General features: G+C 37.7%; 1 protein-coding gene across 1 annotated transcript; it reads left to right on the top strand.

Moving 5' to 3' along the window:
- Positions 1–5716: 5716 nt before the first annotated feature.
- On the top strand, positions 5717–19301 carry LOC138333154 (uncharacterized). Its single transcript, XM_069281337.1, has 6 exons — positions 5717–7137; positions 7401–7567; positions 11963–12132; positions 15363–15411; positions 17245–17364; positions 17731–19301. The coding sequence occupies exons 1-3, from the start codon at positions 5907–5909 to the stop codon at positions 11975–11977; spliced, it is 1413 nt and encodes a 470-aa protein (XP_069137438.1). The 5' UTR covers positions 5717–5906; the 3' UTR covers positions 11978–12132; positions 15363–15411; positions 17245–17364; positions 17731–19301.
- Positions 19302–27045: the final 7744 nt, after the last annotated feature.

The raw sequence follows: 27045 nt of genomic DNA, 5'->3' as shown, positions 1-27045 counted from the left end.
CTTTTCATAAATAGAAAGGTCTTAAGGTCCTTTACAAAAATTGTGAATTATATGACCCTGAGGTCTCGCGTTTCCCCCTGGGGAGGGGGTCAAGTTTACTATAGTTTATATAGGGAAAACACATTTATGAGCATGTTTTGCTCAATTTTCATTGGAAACGAGTCAAACTTGGTTAGAATTATTAGCCTGAGATAGCATTTTAATATCATATCCACATTGGTCCTGGCCGACCCCCTGGGGGCAGAGGGGTGGGGCTAAAAAAGGGTCAAATAGGCTAAAACTTCAAAAAACTTCTTCTGAAATTCTGGAAATGGTAGAATCAAATACTTTTCATAAATAGAAAGGTTTTTAAGGTCCTTTACAAAATTTGTGAATTATATGACCCTAGGGTCTCGCGTTTCCCCTTGGGGAGGGGGTCAAGTTTACTATAGTTTATATAGGAAAAACACATTAATGAGCATTTTTTGCTCAATTTTCATAGGAAATGAGTCAAACTTGGTTAGAATTATTAGCCTGAGATAGCATTTTAATATCATATCCACATTGGTCCTGGCCGATCCCCTGGGGGCAGAGGGCGGGGCAAAAAAAGGGTCAAATAGGCTAAAACTTCAAAAATCTTCTAAAATTCTGGATATAGTGGAATCAAATAATTATAGATGGAAAGGTCTTAAGGTGTATTATAAAAATTTTGAATTATATGACCTTGGGGTCTCACGTTACCCTCCGGGGAGGGGTCAAGTTTACTTTAGTTTATATAGGAAAAAACATATTTGTGAACATTATTGCCCAATTTTCGTAGGAAATTAGTCAAACTTGATAAGAATTATTAGCCTAAGATATAGCATTTTAACATTCATATCCGTCCTCAAAGGACCCCTTGGGGGACCAGAGGGGCAGGACCAAAAAGGGTCAAAATTATTAAAATTTCAAAAAATACCTCTAAGTTCACAGGTTTGATGGAAGCAAATACTCTTCATAGTCTAAAAAGTGAAATTTATATATCACTGACCAACTTCAAGGACCAGCATATAGTGTTTATATGTCTTTAATTTGTTTCATTATATATTCTAACTCAGGTGACCGTTAAGGCCCATGGGCCTCTTGTTCAATTTTGAGAGCCTCACATGGGTTATTTATTGAGTTGTCGAATAATTAGAGGTTATTATATGACAATTTTGATATCGCAACCCTTTATCAGCCCGAGACCGCCATATCAGCCCGAGGGCTCATATCAGGTCAAGGGCTGATAAAGGGTGCGATATCAAAATTGACATATCATAACCTTTTTATCACACATTTTGAAAAAAAAAAGAGAAAGAAATTTGAACAATTTTAAATACATGTACATGTATTAAAACATATTGATCAATGACCGATATTCCACTGATCATAATGTAGGCCAATTTAATGTTGAAACAGTGGGAAAACTTCATTACGTGTACATGTTTATGTTTTTAAACAAATATATAATCCCCGGTTAAATGAACGAGTTGAAACACAAATTTTAAACAAAATTAACAAGATCCTATTGAAGGATAACTATCACTTAAAAATGATAATGTTCAACAAATTCTGGCAAAGCGGGTTCATTTCAGAATGATGAATTCGACGGGAAAATTAAACTACACGTATGTCTAATTTATGTCTAAAAAAAATGTCTAATTTATTAGCTCACCTGGTCCAAAGGACCGAGGTGAGCTTATGGGATACCGCAGCGTCCGGCGTCCGTCAACAATCGACTTCTTCTCCATAACCGCAGGTCGGATTTCAACAAAATTTGACTGGTAGCATCCTTATGGGCTGCTAACTGAAAATTGTACAAATGATGGGGCTGATCCCCCGGGGGCCTGAGGGGCGGGGCCAAAAGGGGTCAATTCGGCTATTTCCATATAAACGACTTCTTCTCTGAAACCAAGCGTGGGATAGCACCCATAATGCAATGGTAGTATCGTTATAGGGTGGGGATTCAAAATTGTACAAATGATGGGGCTGACCCCCAGGGGGCCTGAGGGGCGGGGTCAAAAGGGGTCAATTTGGCTATTTCCATATAAACGACTTCTTCTCTGAAACCAAGCATGGGATAGCACCCATAATGCAATGGTAGCATCCTTATAGGATGGGGGATTCAAAATTGTACAAATGATGGGGCTGACCTCCCGGGGGCCTGAGGGGCGGGGTCAAAAGGGGCCAATTTGGCTATTTCCATATAAACGACTTCTTCTCTGAAACCAAGCATGGTATAGCACCCATAATGCAATGGTAGCATCCTTATAGGGTGGGAATTCAAAATTGTACAAATGATGGGGCTGACCCCCGGGGGGCCTGAGGGGCGGGGTCAAAAGGGGTTAATTTGGCTATTTCCGTATAAACGAATTCTTCTCTGAAACTATGCATTGGGATAGCACCCATAATGCAATGGTAGCATCCTTATAGGGTGGGGATTCAAAATTGTACAAATGATGGGGCTGACCTCCCTGGGGCCTGAGGGGCGGGGTCAAAAGGATCCAATTTGGCTATTTCCATATAAACGACTTCTTCTCTGAAACTAAGCATGGTATAGCACCCATAATGCAATGGTAGCATCCTTATAGGGTGGGGATTCCATATTTGTGCAAATGATAGGGCTGACCCCCGGGGGCCTGAGGGGTGGGGTCAAAAGTGGTCAATTTCCATATAAATGACTTTTTCTCTGCAACTTAACATGGGATTACGCTCATAATGCAATGGTTACATTCTAATAGGGTTTGGATTCAAAATTTTGCAAATGATGGGGCTGACCCCCTGGGGGCCTGAAGGGTGGGGTCAAAAGGGGTTAATTTAGCTATTTCCATATAAACGACTTCTTCTCTGCAACTAAGAATGGAAGAGCACTTATGATGCAATGGTAGCATCCTTATAGGGTTGGGATTTGAAATTGTACAAATGATAGGGCTGACCCGTGGGGCCTTAGACGGCAATAGATGCATGGTCAAAAAGGTCAATTAGGCTACTACTTTCATATAAATTACTTTGTCTCTGAACCTATGTATTGGATAGCATATTTGTATGGTATCAATAGCATCATTGTATTTTTGTGATTCAAAATTAAAACTTTGGGAGTCAATTTTGCTTATTTTTTCTAATTGTCAGAGTCTTGTGATAATTACTAACAAAAAACCAGGTGAGCGATATAGGCCCTCTGGGCCTCTTGTTCCTGTGTCTCTTCTTGTTGACAAACGCATGTCGTTGATTTTATTTATACCGAATATAATCTTTTTTGTGTTATAATTATTGTGTTATGAATTGTGATGCTTTGTTTTCGGCACTGGACAAAACTCATTTCAACCTGATCTTATTTAAGACAATATCTCCTGTAAAATCAATATGAAACAGACTATTTCTGATTTCTGATATCTTTCTCAATACGTTTATCCGAGAGCTAATTTGAAATTGAAAATTGTATCTGTTATTAGCTCACCTGGCCCAAAGGGCCGGTGAGCTTATGTCATGGCGCGGCGTCCGTCGTCCGTCCCGTCCGTCAACATTTAATTTAAATCGCTACTAGTTATAGAGTTCCGCATGGATTGTGACCAAATTTGGCCATTAACATCCTTGGGTAAAGGGGAACAGAACTTGTATAAATTTTTGCTCTGACCCCCCGGGGGCACGAGGGGCGGGGCCCAATAGGGGTAATAGAGGTAAATCCTATAAATCGCTACTTGTCCTAGAGTTCTGCATGGATTGTAACAAAATTTGGCCATAAACATCCTTGGGGGAAGGGGAACAGAACTTGTATAAATTTTGGCTCTGACCCCCCCGGGGGGCAGGAGGGGCGCGGTCCAATAGGGGAAATAGAGGTAAATCCTATAAATCGCTACTTGTCCTAGAGTTCTACATGGATTGTAACCAAATTTGGCCACAAACATCTTATGGGGAAGGGGAACAGAACTTGTATAAATTTTGGTTTGACCCTCCGGGAGCAAGGAGGGGCGGGGCCCAATACGGGAAATAGAGGTAAATCCTATAAATCGCTACTTGTCCTAGAGTTCTACATGGATTGTAACCAAATTTGGCCACAAACATCCTTGGGTGAAGGGGAACAGAACTTGTATAAATTTTGGCTCTGACCCCCCCCCCCCCCCCCGGGGGCAGGAGGGGCGCGGTCCAATAGGGGAAATAGAGGTAAATCCTATAAATCGCTACTTGTCCTAGAGTTCTGCATGGATTGTAACCAAATTTGGCCATAAACATCCTTGGGGGAAGGGGAACAGAACTTGTATAAATTTTGGTTTGACCCCCCGGGGAGCAAGGAGGGGCGGGACCCAATACGGGAAATAGAGGTAAATCCTATAAATCGCTACTTGTCCTAGAGTTCTACATGGATTGTAACCAAATTTGGCCACAAACATCCTTGGGTGAAGGGGAACAGAACTTGTATAAATTTTGGCTCTGACCCCCCCGGGGCAGGAGGGGCGCGGTCCAATAGGGGAAATAGAGGTAAATCCTATAAATCGCTGCTTGTCCTAGAGTTCTGCATGGAATGTAATCAAATTTGGCCACAAACATCCTTGGGGGAAGGGGAATTGAACTTTTATAAATTTCCGCTCTGACCCCCCCGGGGCAGGAGAGGCGGGGCCCAATAGGGGAAATAGAGGTAAATCCTATAAATCGCTACTTGTCCTAGAGTTCTGCATGGAATGTAATCAAATTTGGCCACAAACATCCTTGGGGGAAGGGGAACAGAACTTGTATAAATTTTGACTCTGGTCGCCCGGGGGCAGGAGGGGGCGGGGCCCAATAGGGGAAATAGAGGTAAATCCTTTAAATCGCTACTTGTCCTAGAGTTCTGCATGGATTGTAACCAAAATTAGCCACAAACATCCTTGGGGGAAGGGGAACAGAACTTGTATAAATTTTGGCTCTGACCCCCCGGGGGTAGGAGGGGTGGGGCCCAATACGAGAAATAGAGGTAAATCCTATAAATCGCTACTTGTCCTAGAGTTCTGCATGGATTGTAACCAAATTTAGCCAAAAACATCAACATCCTTGGGGGAAGGGGAACAGAACCTTTATCAATTTCGGCTCTGACCTTCCCGGGGCAGGAGAGGCGGGGCCCAATAGGGGAAATAGAGGTAAATCCTTTAAATCGCTACTTGTCCTAGCTTTCTGCATGGATTGTAACCAAATTTGGCCACAAACATCCTTGGGGAAGGGGAACAGAACTTGTATAAATTTTGGCTCTGACCCCATGGGGGCAGGAGGTGTGGGGCCCAATAGGAAATTTAGACGTAAATATTCAAATTCCTTCAGAAAAGAAGCAATGAACCTGTATTCAGAACATTACTTGGCATTACAAACCAGGTGAGCGATACAGGCCCTCTGGGCCTCTTGTTCAGCTTATCGTCTGTAGGAAACTGAATCGAAGCGGCAACTCTAAAATCCGGAGTGAAAACCCTGGATGACGTGATATCAGCCTGGGCTGATAACTGATTTCAGCCTGGGCTGATATCAAATTATGACGTCATAATGTGATATCAGCCCGGGCGCTGATATGACGGCACGGACAGCACTAGTATCACATGGGCAAAACGTTCATTATCAAAGACAAAAGTGTGATAACGTAAATTATCTGTATGAAGAAGCCGAAGCCATGTATTGTTTTAGAAAGTGACCATGTCATATTATTACTGGAAGCGATCGGGTGTAGGCTAGTGCAGACGAGAAACATTCACGCAACTAACTACATTTATAAGCGGTCACAAAGTCAAGATTGTTGTAATCCATTCCTTTTAAACATTTGATTCTCTCTTTTGTGATAACATTCACATTAACAATAATATCGGTCAGTTATAACGAACACTAGGCATACAGGCATTACAGTATAGTGTAGAAAACGACTTCCAATCGATTAAATACGGAGGTAATGAATGATATTCGGTTCACTTCTCCAAACCGAACCCTCTTTAAACCGGACAAAAATTCTATGCACCGAGCATGTTCAGTTTCAGGAAGTTCCACTGTACCTCGGATTGCTTTATTTGACATTTTTTTGTAGGGGAGATTTTTACCTGGCAGAATTAAAGACTGGAGGGGAGAATGAGGACAGGGACAAGGAGGGAGATAGAGATGGGGACGAGGAGAGGGGAGCCTGTGGAGGTCTAGGTCCTGAGAGTGGCGAGGATGCAACTGTTGATATGATAATCGAGGACACTGCTCCAAACACTACAGATCTTCCTGCTTCTCCAAATCTACGAATCACAATGGCAACATCAATGGACAATAACAATTCAGTCAGGTTTGAGTTCGAAAATACAAATAAGTCCAAAAACACTGAGTCGTATCTTTCAAATTTTCAACTGTTTTTCCCGGGGCTAGTCATTTACAATTGCAAGATTATAATAGTACAAAACACAGTCAAACTTTGGTACTCAGGACATGTGGCTGTATTGAAGAGGCAAGAATTACAGGCGTTGTGGTGTCATTTAAAAACAAAAGAACAGAATGGTACTGAGCTGCAGATGAAAGAGAAAACATTTATGGAAATGATTAAGAAAACTCTGTTTTTGGACTTTATTGAATACAGTAATGGAGAACCTATTCAGCCTCAAGCACAACCAAATACAGACAGTCATTTCATAAATATTGGTGCTCTCTCTTGTGTCTTCAAACTTGCTGTTGGTGCTATCGTGGCAAGGTTGGGCATGAACTACACTCGGCTCTCGTATGTGCCTGGTGAATTTACCAGCTTAAGGCCAGTCCTGATAGGGAATGCTCCAAGCATGGATCTATCAGCCATCTTTAGTTTCTTACACTGGTGTGATAGCGCCCTGACAACTGCCCAACACTTATATAACAATGGATATTATTGCACTGATTTTACACGGGGTATCGTCATGTGTCTCACCTGTGGAAACAGCCTTACAGTTAGATGTGATGGTGAGCAAAATATCGCTGTGTGCTGTTCCCCGACACGTGTGCTGAGGTTTGAGGGACCAATTTCTGTAGCAGAGATGAGCAAACTGCTGTCTTTGATGATGATGAGTTTAGAATCATTAGGACCAAGTAATGCTGTACCTTTGAGAGACAATTACCTGTCTTCATATTCCTCAGTAGATATCGATCATGAAAGATTCATCGACTCTGGATTACATCCTACAGGTAAACAAATACATATTTCCTTTACTAAAAATGAATAATAATGCAAAATATGGTATCCTGATCGCTTGATTTTATTGATCATGAAGTTATCATTATATGATTGTACCATGCAGATCTATGTACGAGTTCAATTTTGGGACCAACTAAATGAACCGACGGTAATGAAAGATGGCTAATAGCCATGACTATGTCATCACATTCAATGCTCTGTGACAGAAAACAGCTGAAGTCACATATTCATGTGTCTGCTGTTTTCATTGTAGAAGATGCTGGGACTTTTGCCTGCTCTTCCTGCAGAGTTAGGCTGGGAAACTGGCAGGAGTCACATGACCCAGTTCTCCGACATGCTGCTGCTAGTTTGTACTGCAGTCATATATTGAGACAATATGGTCCAGCCTTCATCTACTTTTTGCGAGAAAACCTCCTTCAGGTAAGTTCCTAGTATGGGCACTCGACCGGAATCATATGTGTATTTTCCCTGTTCTTCTACATATTAACAGCTACATGATGCAGACTTCTGGTTAGTCAAAATTCACATGTTGATCGATTAAGTTGAAAATTGCTATACATGTATATGGGTTCTAAAAATCAAACTATAATCAAACGTCAGAATAAATATTAACGAAATTTGTGTAATAATCTTTGGTGGGCATATCTTTGGTCCTATTTTTAAAACTGCATGGTTTCAAGGTTTCAAGTGTGGTATAGCAGGATGTTATGTTTAAGTACAGGTCCACAAAAAGATCTGGCAGGGTGATACATAATAATCATTAAAATTTTAAATAATTTAATGTAGTTATTGGCTTATAGTTCTTGTTTGTTTAGATGAAGGTCATAGGATCACATTTTTGTTGTATGGAAATAACTTTTCAATAACCAATATTGAGGCTCAAGGACCAGATATTTGGTACACTAGGCTGATGAACTTTCATGTTTTATCAAATAATTGACCATAACCTTTTTTAATGACTTCTGTATAACCCAGGGACTCGGGCACCTTATATTTGAACTAGCTCAGTTATGCTTAGTTCTATACCATGTATTAACATCAGGTATACATGGCAGGTATGAGCAGTTCGGGTCCAGAGGTTCGGTCTGTTGGTCCTGTTATAAAAATCATCCAATATAGCAACATAAGGATCTGATGATTATTTGACAGTATTTACTTACGCACATGAAAATTATGAGAGCTTACATGTCTGACTTCTGATTATTATAGGCTAGGATAACATTAACCGGATATTTAGGACATTATGTCACTGATTGTTACAGGCTAGGATAACATTAACCGGATATTTAGGACATTATGTCACTGATTGTTACAGGCTAGGATAACATTAACAGGATATTTAGGACATTATGTCATTGATTGTTACAGGCTAGGATAACATTAACCGGATATTTAGGATATTATGTCACTGATTGTTACAGGCTAGGATAACATTAACAGGATATTTAGGACATTATGTCACTGATTGTTACAGGCTAGGATAACATTAACAGGATATTTAGGACATTATGTCACTGATTGTTACAGACTAGGATAACATTAAAAGGATATTTAGGACATGGTGTCACTGATTGTTACAGGCTAGGATAACATTAACAGGATATTTAGGACATTATGTCACTGATTGTTACAGGCTAGGATAACATTAACCGGATATTTAGGACATTATGTCACTGATTGTTACAGGCTAGGATAACATTAACAGGATATTTAGGACATTAATGTCTCTGATTGTTACAGGCTAGGATAACATTAACCGGATATTTAGGACATTATGTCACTGATTGTTACAGGCTAGGATAACATTAACCGGATATTTAGGACATTATGTCACTGATTGTTACAGGCTAGGATAACATTAAAAGGATATTTAGGACATAATGTCACTGATTGTTACAGGCTAGGATAACATTAACAGGATATTTAGGACATTATGTCACTGATTGTTACAGACTAGGATAACATTAAAAGGATATTTAGGACATAATGTCTCTGATTGTTACAGGCTAGGATAACATTAACAGGATATTTAGGACATTATGTCACTGATTGTTACAGGCTAGGATAACATTAACCGGATATTTAGGACATTATGTCACTGATTGCTACAGGCTAGGATAACATTAACCGGATATTTAGGACATTATGTCACTGATTGTTACAGGCTAGGATAACATTAACCGGATATTTAGGACATTATGTCACTGATTGTTACAGGCTAGGATAACATTAACAGGATATTTAGGACATTATGTCACTGATTGTTGCAGGCTAGGATAACATTAACAGGATATTTAGGACATTATGTCACTGATTGTTACAGGCTAGGATAACATTAACAGGATATTTAGGACATTATGTCACTGATTGTTACAGGCTAGGATAACATTAACAGGATATTAAGAACATGATGTCACTGATTGTTACAGGCTAGGATAACATTAACAGGATATTTAAGACATTATATCACTGATTGTTACAGGCTAGGATAACATTAACAGGATATTTAAGACATTATGTCACTGATTGTTACAGGCTAGGATAACATTAACAGGATATTTAGGACATTATGTCACTGATTGTTACAGGCTAGGATAACATTAACAGGATATTTAGGACATTATGTCACTGATTGTTACAGGCTAGGATAACATTAACCGGATATTTAGGACATGATGTCACTGATTGTTACAGGCTAGGATAACATTAACAGGATATTTAGGACATTATGTCACTGATTGTGACAGGCTAGGATAACATTAACAGGATATTTAGGACATTATGTCACTGATTGTTACAAGCTAGGATAACATTAACCGGATATTTAGGACATGATGTCACTGATTGTTACAGGCTAGGATAACATTAACAGGATATTTAGGACATTATGTCACTGATTGTTACAGGCTAGGATAACATTAACCGGATATTTAGGACATTATGTCACTGATTGTTACAGGCTAGGATAACATTAACAGGATATTTAGGACATGATGTCACTGATTGTTACAGGCTAGGATAACATTAACAGGATATTTAGGACATTATGTCACTGATTGTTACAAGCTAGGATAACATTAACCGGACATTTAGGACATTATGTCACTGATTGTTACAGGCTAGGATAACATTAACCGGAAATTTAGGACATTATGTCACTGATTGTTACAGGCTAGGATAACATTAACAGGATATTTAGGACATTATGTCACTGATTGTTACAGGCTAGGATAACATTAACAGGATATTTAGGACATTATGTCACTGATTGTTACAGGCTAGGATAACATTAACCAGATATTTAGGACATTATGTCACTGATTGTTACAGGCTAGGATAACATTAACAGGATATTTAGGACATTATGTCACTGAATTGTTACAGGCTAGGATAACATTAACAGGATATTTAGGACATGATGTCACTGATTGTTACAGGCTAGGATAACATTGACAGGATATTTAGGACATTATGTCACTGATTGTTTTACAGGCTAGGATAACATTAACCGGATATTTAGGACATGATGTCACTGATTGTTGCAGGCTAGGATAACATTAACAGGATATTTAGGACATTATGTCACTGATTGTTACAGGCTAGGATAACATTAACCGGATATTTACGGACATTATGTCAACTGATTGTTACAGCCTAGATAACATTAACAGGATATTTTAGGACATGATGTCACTGATTGTTACAGCTAGGACTAACATTAACAGGATATTTAGGACATGATGTCACTGATTGTTACAGGCTAGGATAACATTAACAGGATATTTAGGACATTATGTCCCTGATTGTTACAGGCTAGGATAACATTAAAAGGATATTTAGGACATGATGTCATTAAATATCCAGAGTATCGCCATAGAAGTGCCAGGGAGTCAACCATGGGCCAATAAACTCATTGAACACAGATGGACGAATGTCCTGAGGCAGGATATTTTTCTTGATGGTAAATTTCCAAATTATCTGGTTTACCAGAAACTGTCACTTTTCCTTTCCAAGAACTTTCCCTTTGATATTTACTGTTTTTTTTTGTCAGCTAAAAACATTATTAAGGAAGAAAATACAGTGTATATAAAAAATGCAACAACTAATATCTATATATATGTGCAAGGAAAGCAGGTGCGATATTAAAATGTGAATCTATATGTGATGTCACTTACATTTCATAGTTTATCAATGTTGCGCTTCAACCAAGATGTTTAGATGGTTTGACAAGCTTTTGGTGTACGCGAAAGGAAACCAGATGTTTGCTATTTCTACAAAAGTCAGTTCACTAGTTCTATATTGATCTATGTACTATTGTACTTTCAATCTTCATAAACACAAAATCTTTGTTTAAAGAAACAACATGCAGATTTTTGTCTGACAATTTATATGTAACAACAAGATACAGTAGTCTAATTGTTTCCCGTGATGTTGTTAAAATGGGTCAGTACACTATACACATGTAATGGTATTAAACATTAAATGGGTGAAAAGCCCTGCTAAAGTTTCCATCCCCGACACGGACGTGAAAAGGTCATGTATTGGGTGATACGGGCACATCCTCCCACAAGATCTGGCTTACATCCGATCGAGGTGATTTACATAAGTTGTATAACTGCTTAAATCAATGTAAAATAAATACTGTCTCGTGTCTGGTTGAGATATTGCCTATACTGTCTCGTGTGGGGATAATGCCGTAGCCAAAGGCAATAGTGCCCTCTCAACCAGGCCATAGTATATGAATATACGTGTTCCTATTTGAATCATTTCAATACTTGATATTTATAAGTTAGATTACTTAATTCTAATTTTCAGGCAGTTTCTGTGTAACCTTCTGCTGTGGAATTCGATTGGCTGACATCAGAGAAAGTGATGACCCCTGGGCAGTACACTTTGATAAACATCCAAATTGTCCCTTCGTACTGGAAAGTAGACCAGAGTTCTTTGCTCTAAGAGCTGGATGTCGTCGGTTGACAGAAGACCAGGTGAAGCTTTTACTTTTAGCTTACTATCAGCAGATGAAAAATTTTTCATGAGCATTAACAAAATATTATTCAAATAATGGTTGTAGTATGGGGCCAGAAAGGCAGGGCCAAAATGGGTCGAAACGATTTAAATTTCAAAAATCTCCTGAATTCACTAATGTAATGCATTCAAATACTCTTCATAGATTAAAAGGTTAATTTGATAAAATCACTTCCTTGACATTATATTTTGTCTACACGGTTTGGATTTCTTCCTTTCTCCATATTTACTATTTAAAGTAATTTGTTTCAAACAGACTTGTGTTGTAAGGAGCCTGTGTTACCCAGGAACATACTGTTGATATTACTTTCTTTGACCCACATTCTTTTTAGCTCACCTGGCCCGAAGGGCCGGTGAGCTTATGTCATGGCGCGGCGTCCGTCGTCCGTCCGTCCGTCCGTCAACATTTCCTTTAAATCGCTACTAGTCATAGAGTTCTGCATGGATTGTAACCAAATTTGGCCACAAACATCCTTGGGGGAGGGGGAACAGAAGTTGTATAAATTTTGGCTCTGTTCCCCCCCCGGGGCAGGAGGGGCGGGGCCCAATAGGGGAAATAGATGTAAATCCTATAAATCGCTACTTATCCTAGAGTTCTGCATGGATTGTAACCAAATTTGACCACAAACATCCTTTGGGGAGGGGAAACAGAACTTGTATAAATTTTGGCTCTGGTCCCCCAGGGGCAGGAGGGGCGGGGCCCAATACGGGTAATAGAGGTAAATCCTTTAAATCGCTACTTGTCCTAGAGTTCTGCATGGATTGTAACCAAAATTAGCCACAAACATCCTTGGGGGAAGGGGAACAGAACTTGTATAAATTTTGACTCTGGTCCCCTGGGGGCAGGAGGGCCCGCCCAATAGGGGAAATAGAGGTAAAGCCTTTAAATCGCTACTAGTCATAGAGTTCTGAATGGAATGTAACCAAATTTGGCCACAAACATCTTGGGGTAAGGGAAACAGAACTTGTATAAATTTTGGCTCTGGTCCCCCGGGGGCAGGAGGGGCGGGGCCCAATAGGGGAAATAGAGGTAAATCCTTTATATCGCTACTTGTAATAGAGTTCTACATGAATTGTAACCAAATTCGGCCACAAACATCCTTGGTGGAAGGGGAACAGAACTTGTGTAAATTTTGACTCTGGTCCCCCGGGGGCAGGAGGGGCGGGGCCGAATAGGGGAAATAGAGGTAAATCCTATAAATTTGCTACAAGTCATAGAGCTCTGAATGGAATGTAACCAAATTTGGCCACAAACATCCTTGGGGGAAGGGAACAGAACTTGTATAAATTTTGGCTCTGGTCCCCCGGGTGCAGGAGGGGCGGGGCCCAATAGGGGTAATAAAGGTAAATCCTATAAATCGCTACTAGTCATAGAGCTCTGAATGGAATGTAACCAAATTTGGCCACAAAACATCCTTTGGGGAAGGGGAACAGAACTTGTTTAAATTTTGGCTCTGGTCCCCCGGGGGCAGGAGGGGCGGGGCCCAATAGGGGAAATAGAGGTAAATCCTTTATATCGCTACTTGTAATAGAGTTTCTACATGAATTGTAACCAAATTCGGCCACAAACATCCTTGGTGGAAGGGGAACAGAAACTTGTGTAAATTTTGACTCTGGTCCCCCGGGGGCAGGAGGGGCGGGCCGAATAGGGGAAATAGAGGTAAATCCTTTAAATCGCTACTAGTCATAGAGTTCTGAATGGAATGTAACCAAATTTGGCCACAAACATCCTTGGGGGAAGGGAAACAGAACTTGTATAAATTTTGGCTCTGGTCCCCCGGGGGCAGGAGGGCGAGGGCCCAAATAGAGTGGTAATTTGAGGTAAATCCTTTAAAATCGACTACTAGTCAGTAGAGTTCAGCATGGAGATTGTTAACCATAATGTTGGCCACAAACCATCCTTGGGGAAAGAGGGAATCAGGAACTTGCTAAAATTTTTGACTCTGGGCACCCCGAGGGCAGGGACGGAGTGGGGCCCAATAAGGGGAAATAGATGGTTTCTAAAAAAAAATCCCTATAAATCACTTCTTGTCCTAGAGTTGTTGCCTTGGATTGTGACCAAAATTTTGCCATAAACCATCCATTGGGGGAAGGGGAACAGAAACTTGTAAAATATTTTAGGCTCTGACCCCCTGTGCGGCTGGAGGGGTGGGGCCCAATAGGGGATTTAAGAGGTTAATATTAAAATTCCCTTATCAGAAAAGGAAACAAAGAACCTGTATTCAGAACATTACTTGGCATTACAAACCAGGTGAGCGACACAGGCCCTCTGGGCCTCTTGTTTTATTAGGTCTTCTGGTCATAGTTAACTATTGCGTTAGTCTTTTGTCCACCCTCGGCCGTCATGTAATGTCTGTTGTCTGTTGTTCATAAACATTTCATGTGAACCAAGCTTAATGAAACTTTGTATGTAGGCTAACATTGGAAAGATCTTGGACGAGTTTGAAAATCAGTGTGATTCAACTGTAACTGTCAGAGTTATTGCACTTTGCAATTATTGCATTTTGCAATAATAATTATTATGGGATCTTCGTTGTAAACATGATACCTTGTGAAAATATTAAGCGAAACATTGTATGCAGACTAACATATATAGGGGGAAAAAAAGAGAAATGTTATTCCATTATAACCGATGGAGTTATTTCCCCTTGCAATAATAATTATTATTGCGAATACAATAACTAATAAATATCCACTGAACGTAATTAAATTTTGTATGCAGACTAAAATACTAAAGATATTTGATTGTTAGTGAAGGAGTTATTGCCCTTTTGTAATAATAATCATTGATCAATTAATAAATTTTATTGTATTTTGATAGTTTTGATCACTTTATGTTATGTAAATATTTTTACATTCACAAAAAAAAAATGTTTCCTATTTGGTGAATTTCTTGTCAAAAGGAACAAATGACATCAATTGGCTAGTAAATTACATAACTATTTGTATCAAATATCAGGTGACTGTTAAGGCCCATGGGCCTCTTGTTATTAATAAAGTATGAAGTGTTGTTTTGGAAACAGTGGGCCTGTATTAGTTTAAAGACTAACTGAAAGATTATTCAAATAAAAGACCTTGCACTACACCAAAAGTAAGTTGGGATCCAAGTTTAAACTGTATATTATGTATTCAATATTTTTCAGATGCGCCAGTTCAAGTTTAACTGTATTATGTATATAATTTGTTTTAGATGCGCCAATTCACACTGCCAACAGAACAGGATATTGGTGCTACAAATGGTGAGGTTTCTATCTAACCTGACATGTGTGTCCCTGGTTTGGTTTCCAATTAAAAAAACCTTCAACTATGTCTTAATTTACTTAGATATCGCCTTTTGTCAGTCGTCGTGCGTCGTCCGTCGTGTGTTCATAAACAATTCACATTTTCGACTTCTTCTCAAAAACCGCTGAAGCAATTTCAATGAAATTTTAGCACAAACCTTCTAAGGCATAAGACCGATCAAAACTGTGAATTATATGACCTCCACCCTTCAGGGGTCTATGGAAGGGGCCAAAAGGGGTAAAATTGACTAAATTTTTTAAAATCTTCTTCTCCACTCACAGATGTGGTAGAATCAAATACTCGTCACATAGATAGAAAGGTTTCAAGGCCCTCTACAAAATTTGTGAATTATATGACCCTGGGGTCTCAGATTTCCATCTGGGGAGGGGGTTAAGTTTACTATAGTTTATATAGAGAAAACACATTTTGGAGCATTATTTGGTCATCACAATAGACAATTAGTCAAATGTTGTCAGAATTATCCCTATGAGTTGGCCATTGAATCATATTAACAAATTTTCCATGACTGACCCCCAGGGGCCATAGGGTGGGGCCAAAAGGGGTCAAATAGGCTAAAACTACAAAAATCTTCTTCTGAAATTCTGGAACTGGTAGAATCAAATACTCTTCATAGATGGAAAGGTCTTAAGGTCCTTTACAAAATTTGTGAATTAATATGACCCTGGAGCCTCATGTTTCCCCCTGGGGAGGGGGTCAAGTTTAATTTACTATAGTTTATATAGGAAAAAACACATTTATGAACGTTATTTGCTTATTTTTCAAATGAAATTAGTCAACCTGGGTTAGAAATTTTTGCCTGAGATAGCATTTATCCTTATATCCATATTGGTCCTGGCCGACCCCCAGGGACCAGAGAGGCGGAGCCAAAATGGGTCAAAATGGCTAAAATTTCAAATATCTTCTTCTGAATTCACAGGTTTGATGGAACCAAATAATCTTCATAGATTAAAAAGTGAAATTTATAAAATCACTGACACGGACTGACTTCTAGTTTGATTTTGTTGTTAAATGTTTGCAAAGCAAATTGGAATTTTAAGCATAAGGTTTGGTAACATAATACACTAACTATCAAAATGAAAAACAAAAAAATAAAAATTCTAATACGAAGGTTCAACTTTAAAGTTTATTCTAATTCATAAATACTTTTTACAGATTTGAACCAACTTTGCAATGCTCTTTCTGTATTAACACTCAGGTGACTGTCAAGGCCTCTTGGCCTTATTTTCAACACCAAAAGAACCAAAATTACACTTAAGTGCAAATTATATGAGTTTGCACAATACCTTGACCATTAACTTTATTTAAATATGCTCCACCGCTGACAGAGCATAAACAATACACATCATTAGAACAACAATTGGTGTTTACTCATGTTATTGTATGTCTAGTAATTTAAACAAAAGATAATTTCAAATGTATATACTGTAATGTATTTTCCTTTTGATTGATGCGCACCATCGCTTCATTCCATATAGGGCATAGTGTCATTTTTCAAGACGCAATTATTTGTAATTATTTTTATTTCCAAGTAATATAAAAAGCGCAAAACCTTTCAGTGATGGTAATGATGTAAAATAAATAACTTTTGCAACTGAAAAAAATACTAATTTGTCTGCTCCTGTTTTTGATAGTGAGAAAAAAAATACCATTTGTCAGTGGTGTAGCATCTTCAAGGATTGAACAACCAAATCAGTTTGATAGATCTTGTGTTTCTGTTCTTTCTAGTCTTTTTGGAACTAATGATGAGTATTTTGTAATTGCTTTTCTAGATGTACCACAGCTCAGAATTGAGGGAATTCTGGATGGAATTGACAGCTCCTCCTTCACAGATGGAGAAAATGTTGACATATTTCAGGACCCCCCTCAGGAACAAGATCAGTCTGATGAAGGCACATATATTTTAAATTTTAATGTTCACTAAAATAAGGAAATAGAATTAAGAATAAGAAACTAAGAAATACACAGATGTGATCAGAATATAATTTTAATGAACACTCTAACAAGGAAATGACAAGTAAAGGGAGATAATTTGCTTTTTACTCCAGAAGCTGATGGATGCTGGGTGATATAGTTCAATTTTGTATTCTGTAGTAAATAAATGTTTGACATAATCCATATTGAGACCGACCATAGAAAACTCATATTATACATTTTCCTATAACTTATATCATACCATACCTAGTATAAAGTTCCCTTTGGGATCTCTTGTAAGATGATTTTGAAATTTTACAATCAAATATTTCTTTCTGTTTCAGAACTAGTCAGGATTTCTGAAGAAAATGAAGCTCTAAGAAGGAAATTACTTTGTATAGTTTGTGAAGAAAATCAAACGGCTGTAACATTTCTACCGTGTTACCATCTATGTTGCTGCAGAGAATGTGCACCAGCATATATAAAATGTCCAAGTTGTCAGATTGTTATTTCGGGTAAAGTTGATACGTATCTGTCTTAAACCGGTATAGAGACGGCAGGGATTTTACACACACCGTAGACAATTTTGAGTCATGCTGAGATGATTTAAGACATTTAGCATTGACAGATGGAACTGAAACAGCAAGATCAAACATAAATTTACAACCATTGAACCAAATGTATTATAAATGACAAAGAGATGGTAGGTTCAAATACAAAATTTGAAAGGCCTTTCAACTGACACAGTAAGAAAAAAAAACATTTGGATTGACATGAGTATGATAAGCAGTATAAAATGAAAGTTAGATGATGTGCTGGATATGAGGATCAGACAGTCTTCCATTTGGTTTACACATTAACTGATGGGTACGGACGTCACTGGTTGTCCTGTCATACTTTATGCCCTACCATGAAATGAAGGGGAGGGATATATAGCTGCAATCCCTTGTGTATATACTGTCAAAGTTACTTGCATCATCTCGCTCATCTTGGACATAACCTATAGGTTTACGTTATGTACCTGGAGATGTGATATTGTATATATGTATGAAAACAAATGAAGAACATTTGGGTTGCCAAAAACCCTTCCATTTTGAGCAGTAAGTTCAGTAGTGTTCATATCAATAAGCTTTGTTTATCAGCATATCATCTTTCTCACATAAAGATGAAGTTAGGGAAATAGCAATAATATTTATATAGCTGTGTTATTAGTTTCTTTATTTAATTAAGCTGTGTTATTAGATTTATATAACTGTTTTCGGTGTTAAAAACGAAATTAATAGTACAATATGAAGTGAAACAAATATGCTCTTCCACACAGAAGTCTTGTGTAAATTGTTTTTAGCTCGCCTATTCGAAGAATAGGGGAAGCTAATGTTGTCACGTCGGCGTCAGCGTTGGCGTTGGCGTCCCATTTCACGTTAAAGTTTTTAAGCAAGTTTCTGTTCCGTCAATTGTTTAAGCTTAAGTCATCATAATGTGTATGGATGCTAAACGTGATAATACAACCAATTTGGGGCACTTTAGGGGTTTTTTCAGTCTGTTAATTTGTCATATTTCCATGTTAAAGTTTTTGAGCAAGTCTCTATTTTGTCAATTGTTTAAGCATAAGTCATCATAAATGTTTATGATTTTATTTTCCTAATGTGTATGGATGCTGAACTTGATAAAACAACCAATTTGGGGCCATTTAGGGGGTTTTTGAGTCTGCTAATTTGTCATATTTCCATGTTTAAATAGTAAATACTTGAACATCAACTTCTTCTGAATAGGCGAGCTTTGCTGTTCTCCAACAGCTCTTGTTTTGAGTATTATCCAATACTTTTATTTATTGTTTACTGGTATTTGTGATATCTTTATGCAAATGAAAGACAGATTGTATCACATTCAGAGATAAATAAATGTCAGTTCAAACTGTCAGAATTGAAAAAGTCATATTGAGCATAAAATAAATTTCCGACATGTCAGGTATAACTGAAGTAAGGCAGAAAATCAAATCAAATAGAACAAGCATATAAAATTCTGTTTTAAATGAAAACTGATATTAAATCTGTTATGCAAATACTGTACATGTACTTAGGTCACTTACAAAAAGATTGTTGAAGATCATGACCCTGGCCTAGTCTGTTTGTTCTTGCTGACATCCAGTAGTCATTTTAGCTGACAATGCAAGTTAAAAACACTGGAGTTGAGATGAAAAAAAAAATCTTTCAAATGGTTTTGCATATAATCCCTGTCACCCTTAGATATTTAGCATCATTTCAAAGGAAGTTGATAAACCTTCATTTGTTTTAATGTTAATACTTCACCACATAATGTACAATGCACTGTGCTTTAGGTTCCCATAGCAACTGCAGCTACACTGATACACAACCATCATATTACTGTATCAAGGATGTACAGTGTACTCGATATTTGGAATTCAACACCTTGATCACTAAACAACAGGTTTGAACGACAGATGTATATTTATATATTTATAGGGGCCAAAAAATCATGCGTAGTCCTTCATATGCCAAGGTGAGGCCAACAACATGTTACTTTTAAAACTTGTCAAGGGGTTAAACAAATTCTTAGTGTTATTTATTTTCTACCGGTATGTTAAATCATGTATTTTCACTGTGATAGGGCACTGATTACTCTAGTCAAGGTAGAGATTATTAGATTTCCTATTGTCTTTCTTAATTAATGTTAACTTATCTTTCTACTGTTACAGAAAGGAATGAAGATCTTTATCTAAAATCATTGTGATGAGAGTTAAGTTTTAGTGTACAAAACATATTTTTAGAATTTTAAAATTTACATATAATGGTTTATTGTAATGTAAGTGCTACTTTTTGAATTAAGAATTTGTTGAATACTTAACATTTTTAAAATATCTGTATATAAACTGTATTTTAAACATTTTTAGAGTGTTTTTATTTACAGTAAAGTATGCAGCAACATAAACGTACAAATATAGTAAAAAACACAAATATTTTATAAAGTACTTCATTCAACCCAGTAAGTGCAAATTGATTTATTACTTAATAATATTATGAAAGGCTAGTCCAAATGTTCTTTTAATCGTCCCATTATTTGTTTAAATTTTTAAGCACCCTGGACGACCCTTATTGGGTCATTCAAAGTTTTATATACATGTACATATCTGTTCAATGGAAAGTACTCGTCCAGATATACATGTACATATCTGTTCAATGCAAAGTACTCGTCCAGATATACATGTACATATCTGTTCAATGGAAAGTACTCGTCCAGATATACATGTACATATCTGTTCAATGCAAAGTACTCGTCCAGATATACATGTACATATCTGTTCAATGGAAAGTACTCGTCCAGATATACATGTACATATCTGTTCAATGGAAAGATTTGTCTACAATGATCTGTGTATATACTCGTCCAGATATACATGTACATATCTGTTCAATGGAAAGATTTGTCTACAATGATCTGTGTGATATACTCGTCCAGATATACATGTACATATCTGTTCAATGGAAAGATTTGTCTACAATGATCTGTGTATATACTCGTCCAGATATACACGTACATATCTGTTCAATGGAAAGATTTGTCTACAATGATCTGTGTATATACTCGTCCAGATATACACGTACATATCTGTTCAATGGAAAGATTTGTCTACAATGATCTGTGTATATACTCGTCCAGATATACATGTACATATCTGTTCAATGGAAAGATTTGTCTACAATGATCTGTGTATATACTCGTCCAGATATACATGTACATATCTGTTCAATGGAAAGATTTGTCTACAATGATCTGTGTATATACTCGTCCAGATATACATGTACATATCTGTTCAATGCAAAGATTTGTCTACAATGATCTGTGTATATACTCGTCCAGATATACATGTACATATCTGTTCAATGCAAAGATTTGTCTACAATGATCTGTGTATATACTCGTCCAGATATACATGTACATATCTGTTCAATGCAAAGATTTGTCTACAATGATCTGTGTATATACTCGTCCAGATATACATGTACATATCTGTTCAATGCAAAGATTTGTCTACAATGATCTGTGTATATACTCGTCCAGATATACATGTACATATCGAATGGAAAGATTTGTCTACAATGATCTGTGTATATACTCGTCCAGATATACATGTACATATCTGTTCAATGGAAAGATTTGTCTACAATGATCTGTGTATATACTCGTCCAGATATACATGTACATATCTGTTCAATGGAAAGATTTGTCTACAATGATCTGTGTATATACTCGTCCAGATATACATGTACATATCTGTTCAATGGAAAGATTTGTCTACAATGATCTGTGTATATACTCGTCCAGATATACATGTACATATCTGTTCAATGGAAAGATTTGTCTACAATGATCTGTGTATATACTCGTCCAGATATACATGTACATATCTGTTCAATGCAAAGATTTGTCTACAATGATCTGTGTATATACTCGTCCAGATATACATGTACATATCTGTTCAATGGAAAGATTTGTCTACAATGATCTGTGTATATACTCGTCCAGATATACATGTACATATCTGTTCAATGGAAAGATTTGTCTACAATGATCTGTGTATATACTCGTCCAGATATACATGTACATATCTGTTCAATGGAAAGATTTGTCTACAATGATCTGTGTATATACTCGTCCAGATATACATGTACATATCTGTTCAATGGAAAGATTTGTCTACAATGATCTGTGTATATACTCGTCCAGATATACATGTACATATCTGTTCAATGCAAAGATTTGTCTACAATGATCTGTGTATATACTCGTCCAGATATACATGTACATATCTGTTCAATGCAAAGATTTGTCTACAATGATCTGTGTATATACTCGTCCATCATGCATATAATAAAGATTGTTAAGATTATGACTTGGGTATTTTTTCTCACTGTTTCATTTAACTAGCATAAGCCCGATGTTCAAAGATGCTTAATCACAATTCAACGACAATTTTCAAAGCAAGAGAAAATAATTTTTGGTAATACAAATTTTACATTTAATAAGATTCTTAAAGGCCCACTACCTTTCCCAAACGGCTTTTGATTTTAAAAATGGGAATGTAAAACGAGATAGATAATTTTGTAGAGTCGCAAAAGTTAGTAACTTACCGTTAATACTACACGTATCATCACCTTCTGAACAATTTGATTAAAATTAATAAAATGTTAATTTTCATAACGCGGGTCGTCTTATGTTTCCCGCCGTCGTCCTAAATACCGCGCGGTAGTTGATTATCACTTCGTTAGATGGCAAAGCAGCGAAATGACTCTCCACTGTTATCATATATTACGCAGGAAATCTTGCATATGTTTGGTGTTGTAACCTTATCTTAGGCCATCGGTAAATATTTTCTGATGTTATTATTTTTTTAAGAAACCTTTATGGTTTGCTCCGGAAAGGTAGTGGGCCTTTAAAAAACTCGACTGTTTTCTTACTTGCTGATTTTAGGGAAGAGATAATCACACATTTTGCAGCAAAAGAGAAAATGAAAATTTCAGTAATCGTGTGACTTTTGAACAACCGGGCCCAGTACTTGATACATACATATCAATTATAAATACTATACAGTTATTGAATGGCTATGGGGGAGACATAAATTATTTCCCGAGGCGAAGTTAAGTTGGTCTTGGACTTAGCTAAAGATTGCATGAAATGATCCTCACATGAATCCGACTTTTTCAGGTTGATCCAAAATCAAAGTGTACTTTAGTTGACACTTGTCTGACATGGTCATGACCAAGTCCAAGGCAGGACACCACAGTCGCTATCATGAAAAACACATTTTGAAATGAAACATGCCTGAAATGGTCCCGACAATGGGGCCGACATGGTTTCAAATAGGTGTTATATTTTTGGGTTGATATGGAATCCAAGATCAGGTACCATGGCAGCCAACTTGAAAACAAATTTTTAATTTCTACTGAGGTTTTATCAGTGAAATTAATCTGAAACATATCTGATAATATCCTGACACAGTCTTGGACCTCGTATTTCAATTTTGTATTATTAATATTTTCAACATTAAATACTTTATTTCCAAACAAAAACTTCGTTTAGAAGTGATGTACACATCGCATGTGTATCTTGACACGATTTCCTTAAGATAATTCATTCTAGATTTACATAGGCGATCTTGTCTGGGGTAGATTAGGTCATACATGTAATGACTGGTATAAAGCATTGTCTTAAACACTAGTAGAAATGGTCATTCCAATATAGCGGATCCGTACCCGTACGTCTGTGGATAACTCATGTCACATAAGACCTGCAAGTGATGTAATATACATTTCGAATTTTTTTTAATCTCAAAATACAACTAAAAGAGATTGTAGCATAAAAAGAAATAAAATAATTCACGGTGATATCAGAGAAGAAACTGTTTCAAGAAATTAGGTCAAAGTTTGGACTGTTTTCCGTGGCATACGTATGCTGACGATGACATGCATGCATTGGGATTTGTAAGCATTTTTAGCCTACCATTGCATTTGGGGACCAATAGGTCAACAAGATGGCCGCAAGGCAGCAATCTTGGATTCTGATAGTTAAATGTTTGTTATCGCTATTTCTCAGAAAGTACTGAAGGGGTCATTCTCAGATTTCATATGTAGGATCATCTAGGGCCCTGGTTATACATACTGTATTTTGGGACCAATAGGTCAACAAGATGACCGCCAGGCAGCTATCTTGGATTTTGGTTGTTAAAGTTTGAAAAGTAGAGAAAATATCCATCTGACAATTGTCAGACCTAGATCAGTCTTAGGTGGGCGCCAAGATTCCTCTGGGATCTTGTTTTAGAATTGATTTGCAGACGGGTTTTTTTAGAGGATTTTGCAGGGAAGGAAAAATAGATTTAGTAACATGAAGGTATGAGAGAAAAGTTCCCTTTCATATGCGGATAGGAATGATAGAGACATTCTACAAACAGGATCACAAACTATTCTAATCCCTCGGGTATTACTACATTTTGTGACCCTCAGTTAGACCATATCTGTTGCAGACTGGTAGATATTACAGACCGAAATATTGTTTGGCTTTGGGAAGGATTTGTTCGATATTAATTGAGCCATGGAAGGATTTGATAATTATGTAACAAAGGAATTATCCATATTATGAATGTCACGACAAAACCCTGACAAAACAGACTGCCATTACCATCGGACCAAGGAGAACAGTACAAGGGAAGTAAAAGTAATTAAAAGTACATACCATAAAAGAAAACGGCTTTACACCTCAGGCCACCACTCGATGTTTTAATATCATAAGTTATTGATAAATTTTTAATTTTTGTTTCGAAAACGTGATGGACCTTTTTAATGCAGACTGGCTGTGCTAAATGGCAGCGGTAATACATCCTGAACAGTTTCAAAAGCGGAGTTGTAAAGGAGAGCCCAAGATACAGGAATGGTCCTAACGCGACGAGCCTTCACCCTGCATTTCACCCGTGATTGTCATCAACTAGCCATGGCCAGTCGTGGTCATTTGACATTGCATCTGTCCATCCGCAGCTCGACTGGGAGGAAGAAGTTACAACACCGTTGGCCCAGTTTAATGGGTAATCAGACTCGAGTATCCACTGGTTTAATCAAAGTGAAATCTGAGAGCCCGACAGGTACAGGACAATTGCAAACATATCGCCTTCAGATCCAGCAGGACAAGGGTCGGTTAGTAGCCAAGAAGATAGAATCAGTGATGAGGCAACCTACTGTAGGTCTCTGTTCCAACGGAAGGAAGACCGAACAGAGGTAAACATATCTTTGTCTTTGAAGAAAGTTTATGCTATGGTGCTGGCTTAAATAGTACTTAGAAATTATCCGGACTAATATGTACGGAACACTGTAGATACTGGAGTGTGATGCGACAAGTCTGTTAGGGTGATGATTTTATTCTGCTCCACTGTGTATGGTCAATGTGTGGATCACACAATATAGTATCCCATCTCATATTACAATTCATCCACAAAACATTGTTTATTCTGTTGGTGGATTCCGAGATCCGGCTCTGTATGAAATACCACCGGCTCCGTGTCAAATACAATTTGTGCGACGGGTCTTCCAGGAGGTGTGTGTTGTTTTGGGAGCGTTGGTAACGTGTGGTACCTGTGGACCCGGCACTCGTGACGCTCGCGGACGACTCCTCGAGGCTGTCTACAGCTCTACTGATTGGTTATTCCAAGATACCGAAGGCCTACAGGTAACAAAGTGTTATCGCCTGACACCACAACAAACTGGTGTAAGACAGCTGGATTTAAAAACTGAATAACATGTGTTTTTCTCTCGCTGTTGAGATTACTACATTCGAAGACGCGGGGAGGCGCCATTTTTAAATGGTCGTTGTTATTTTTTTTGGTCGGGTTAGGTGAGGCACCCTCACCAACCCTCTTACAAAATCATATAACATTTTTTTTTGTCATTTATTTTCATGAGATCGCTCCAACAAATTCGGGAATATATTCGGGAAAACTCGTTACCAAAAACGCCATGGAAGCCTATCTTAGTTTCTGACAGTAAGGGTTTCTCTCTCAGAAATCAATATTACACCGTCACAAATAAACGCTTACCATTAGAATTATGGTGTGTCCCAGGAGCTTCTACTGCGTCTCTGGTTAATTTGGTCGACCACAGAATCGAGAAAGCGATTCATAGACATAAGTCAATTTTGCTGTATATATGGGCTGGTACATGTGATATAACAAGGAAGAATGGTAAATTTATAAGGATTACAGACTCAGCAGGAGACATTGTGAATCAGATTGTGACAGAGTTTAGGAAATTAGTAGATATTGTGAACAAATATCCAGGGTCGGTAATTTTGAAATTTGTAGAGATTCCAACTATATCTACCACAACATGGAATCAATCCAGAAACCACAGAAACCCAGATAGTTTCCTTGAAGAGGATAAACTCATCACGGCCCAGGTATCTGTTCTAAACAGTGAAATACACTTATTGAACCTTGACCTTGGTCAAAATACTCTGAAGTTTAGTCAGTTCCTGGTGAGAAATAGGAAGGCTCGATCAAAGGCAAAGTCACGTTATTCTCATCGGCTGTCCTTGTTAACTGATGGGGTACATCCAGGTCCATATTTGAGCCTTGCCTGGATTAAGTGTTTCCTGGAGGATATGCTTAAGAACATTGATGAGAACAATAATGTTCAACAACCTTCAATTGTCCACCAGGCAGATGTGTTACAGATTGGAGTAGACCAGGAGGAATTACAGGAAATCTTATAGGTATTGATATATATATACCCTCTAAATTAAATTGCACATGTAACTAGGTGAGGGAACTCATCAGCTACAAGTTAGATTTAAGAAATCTTGTAAATTTACGCTGTCCAAATAAATGTTTTTTTGGTGTTGGATGTTTGTTTATATTGTTCTAAGCATAATCAATTATACATATATATTTTCCGTCAGTTTATTGCTTATTGTAAACTGTTAGGTGAGGTCCACTCATCAGCAGACATTAATTACAACATGGACCCAATTAACATAAATACAGCCTCTCTCGAGGAGCTTAAAGCTATCCCCAAGATCCGAGATGCAAGAGCGGAATTGATTCTTCAAAAAAAGAAGGAGTGTGGGGAGCTGACTTTAGAGGATGTCAAACAAATAAC

Source organism: Argopecten irradians, chromosome 1 (genome assembly GCF_041381155.1).
Source record: "Argopecten irradians isolate NY chromosome 1, Ai_NY, whole genome shotgun sequence".
NCBI lineage: Eukaryota > Metazoa > Mollusca > Bivalvia > Pectinida > Pectinidae > Argopecten > Argopecten irradians.
This window is presented reverse-complemented; position numbering and strand designations above follow the sequence as displayed.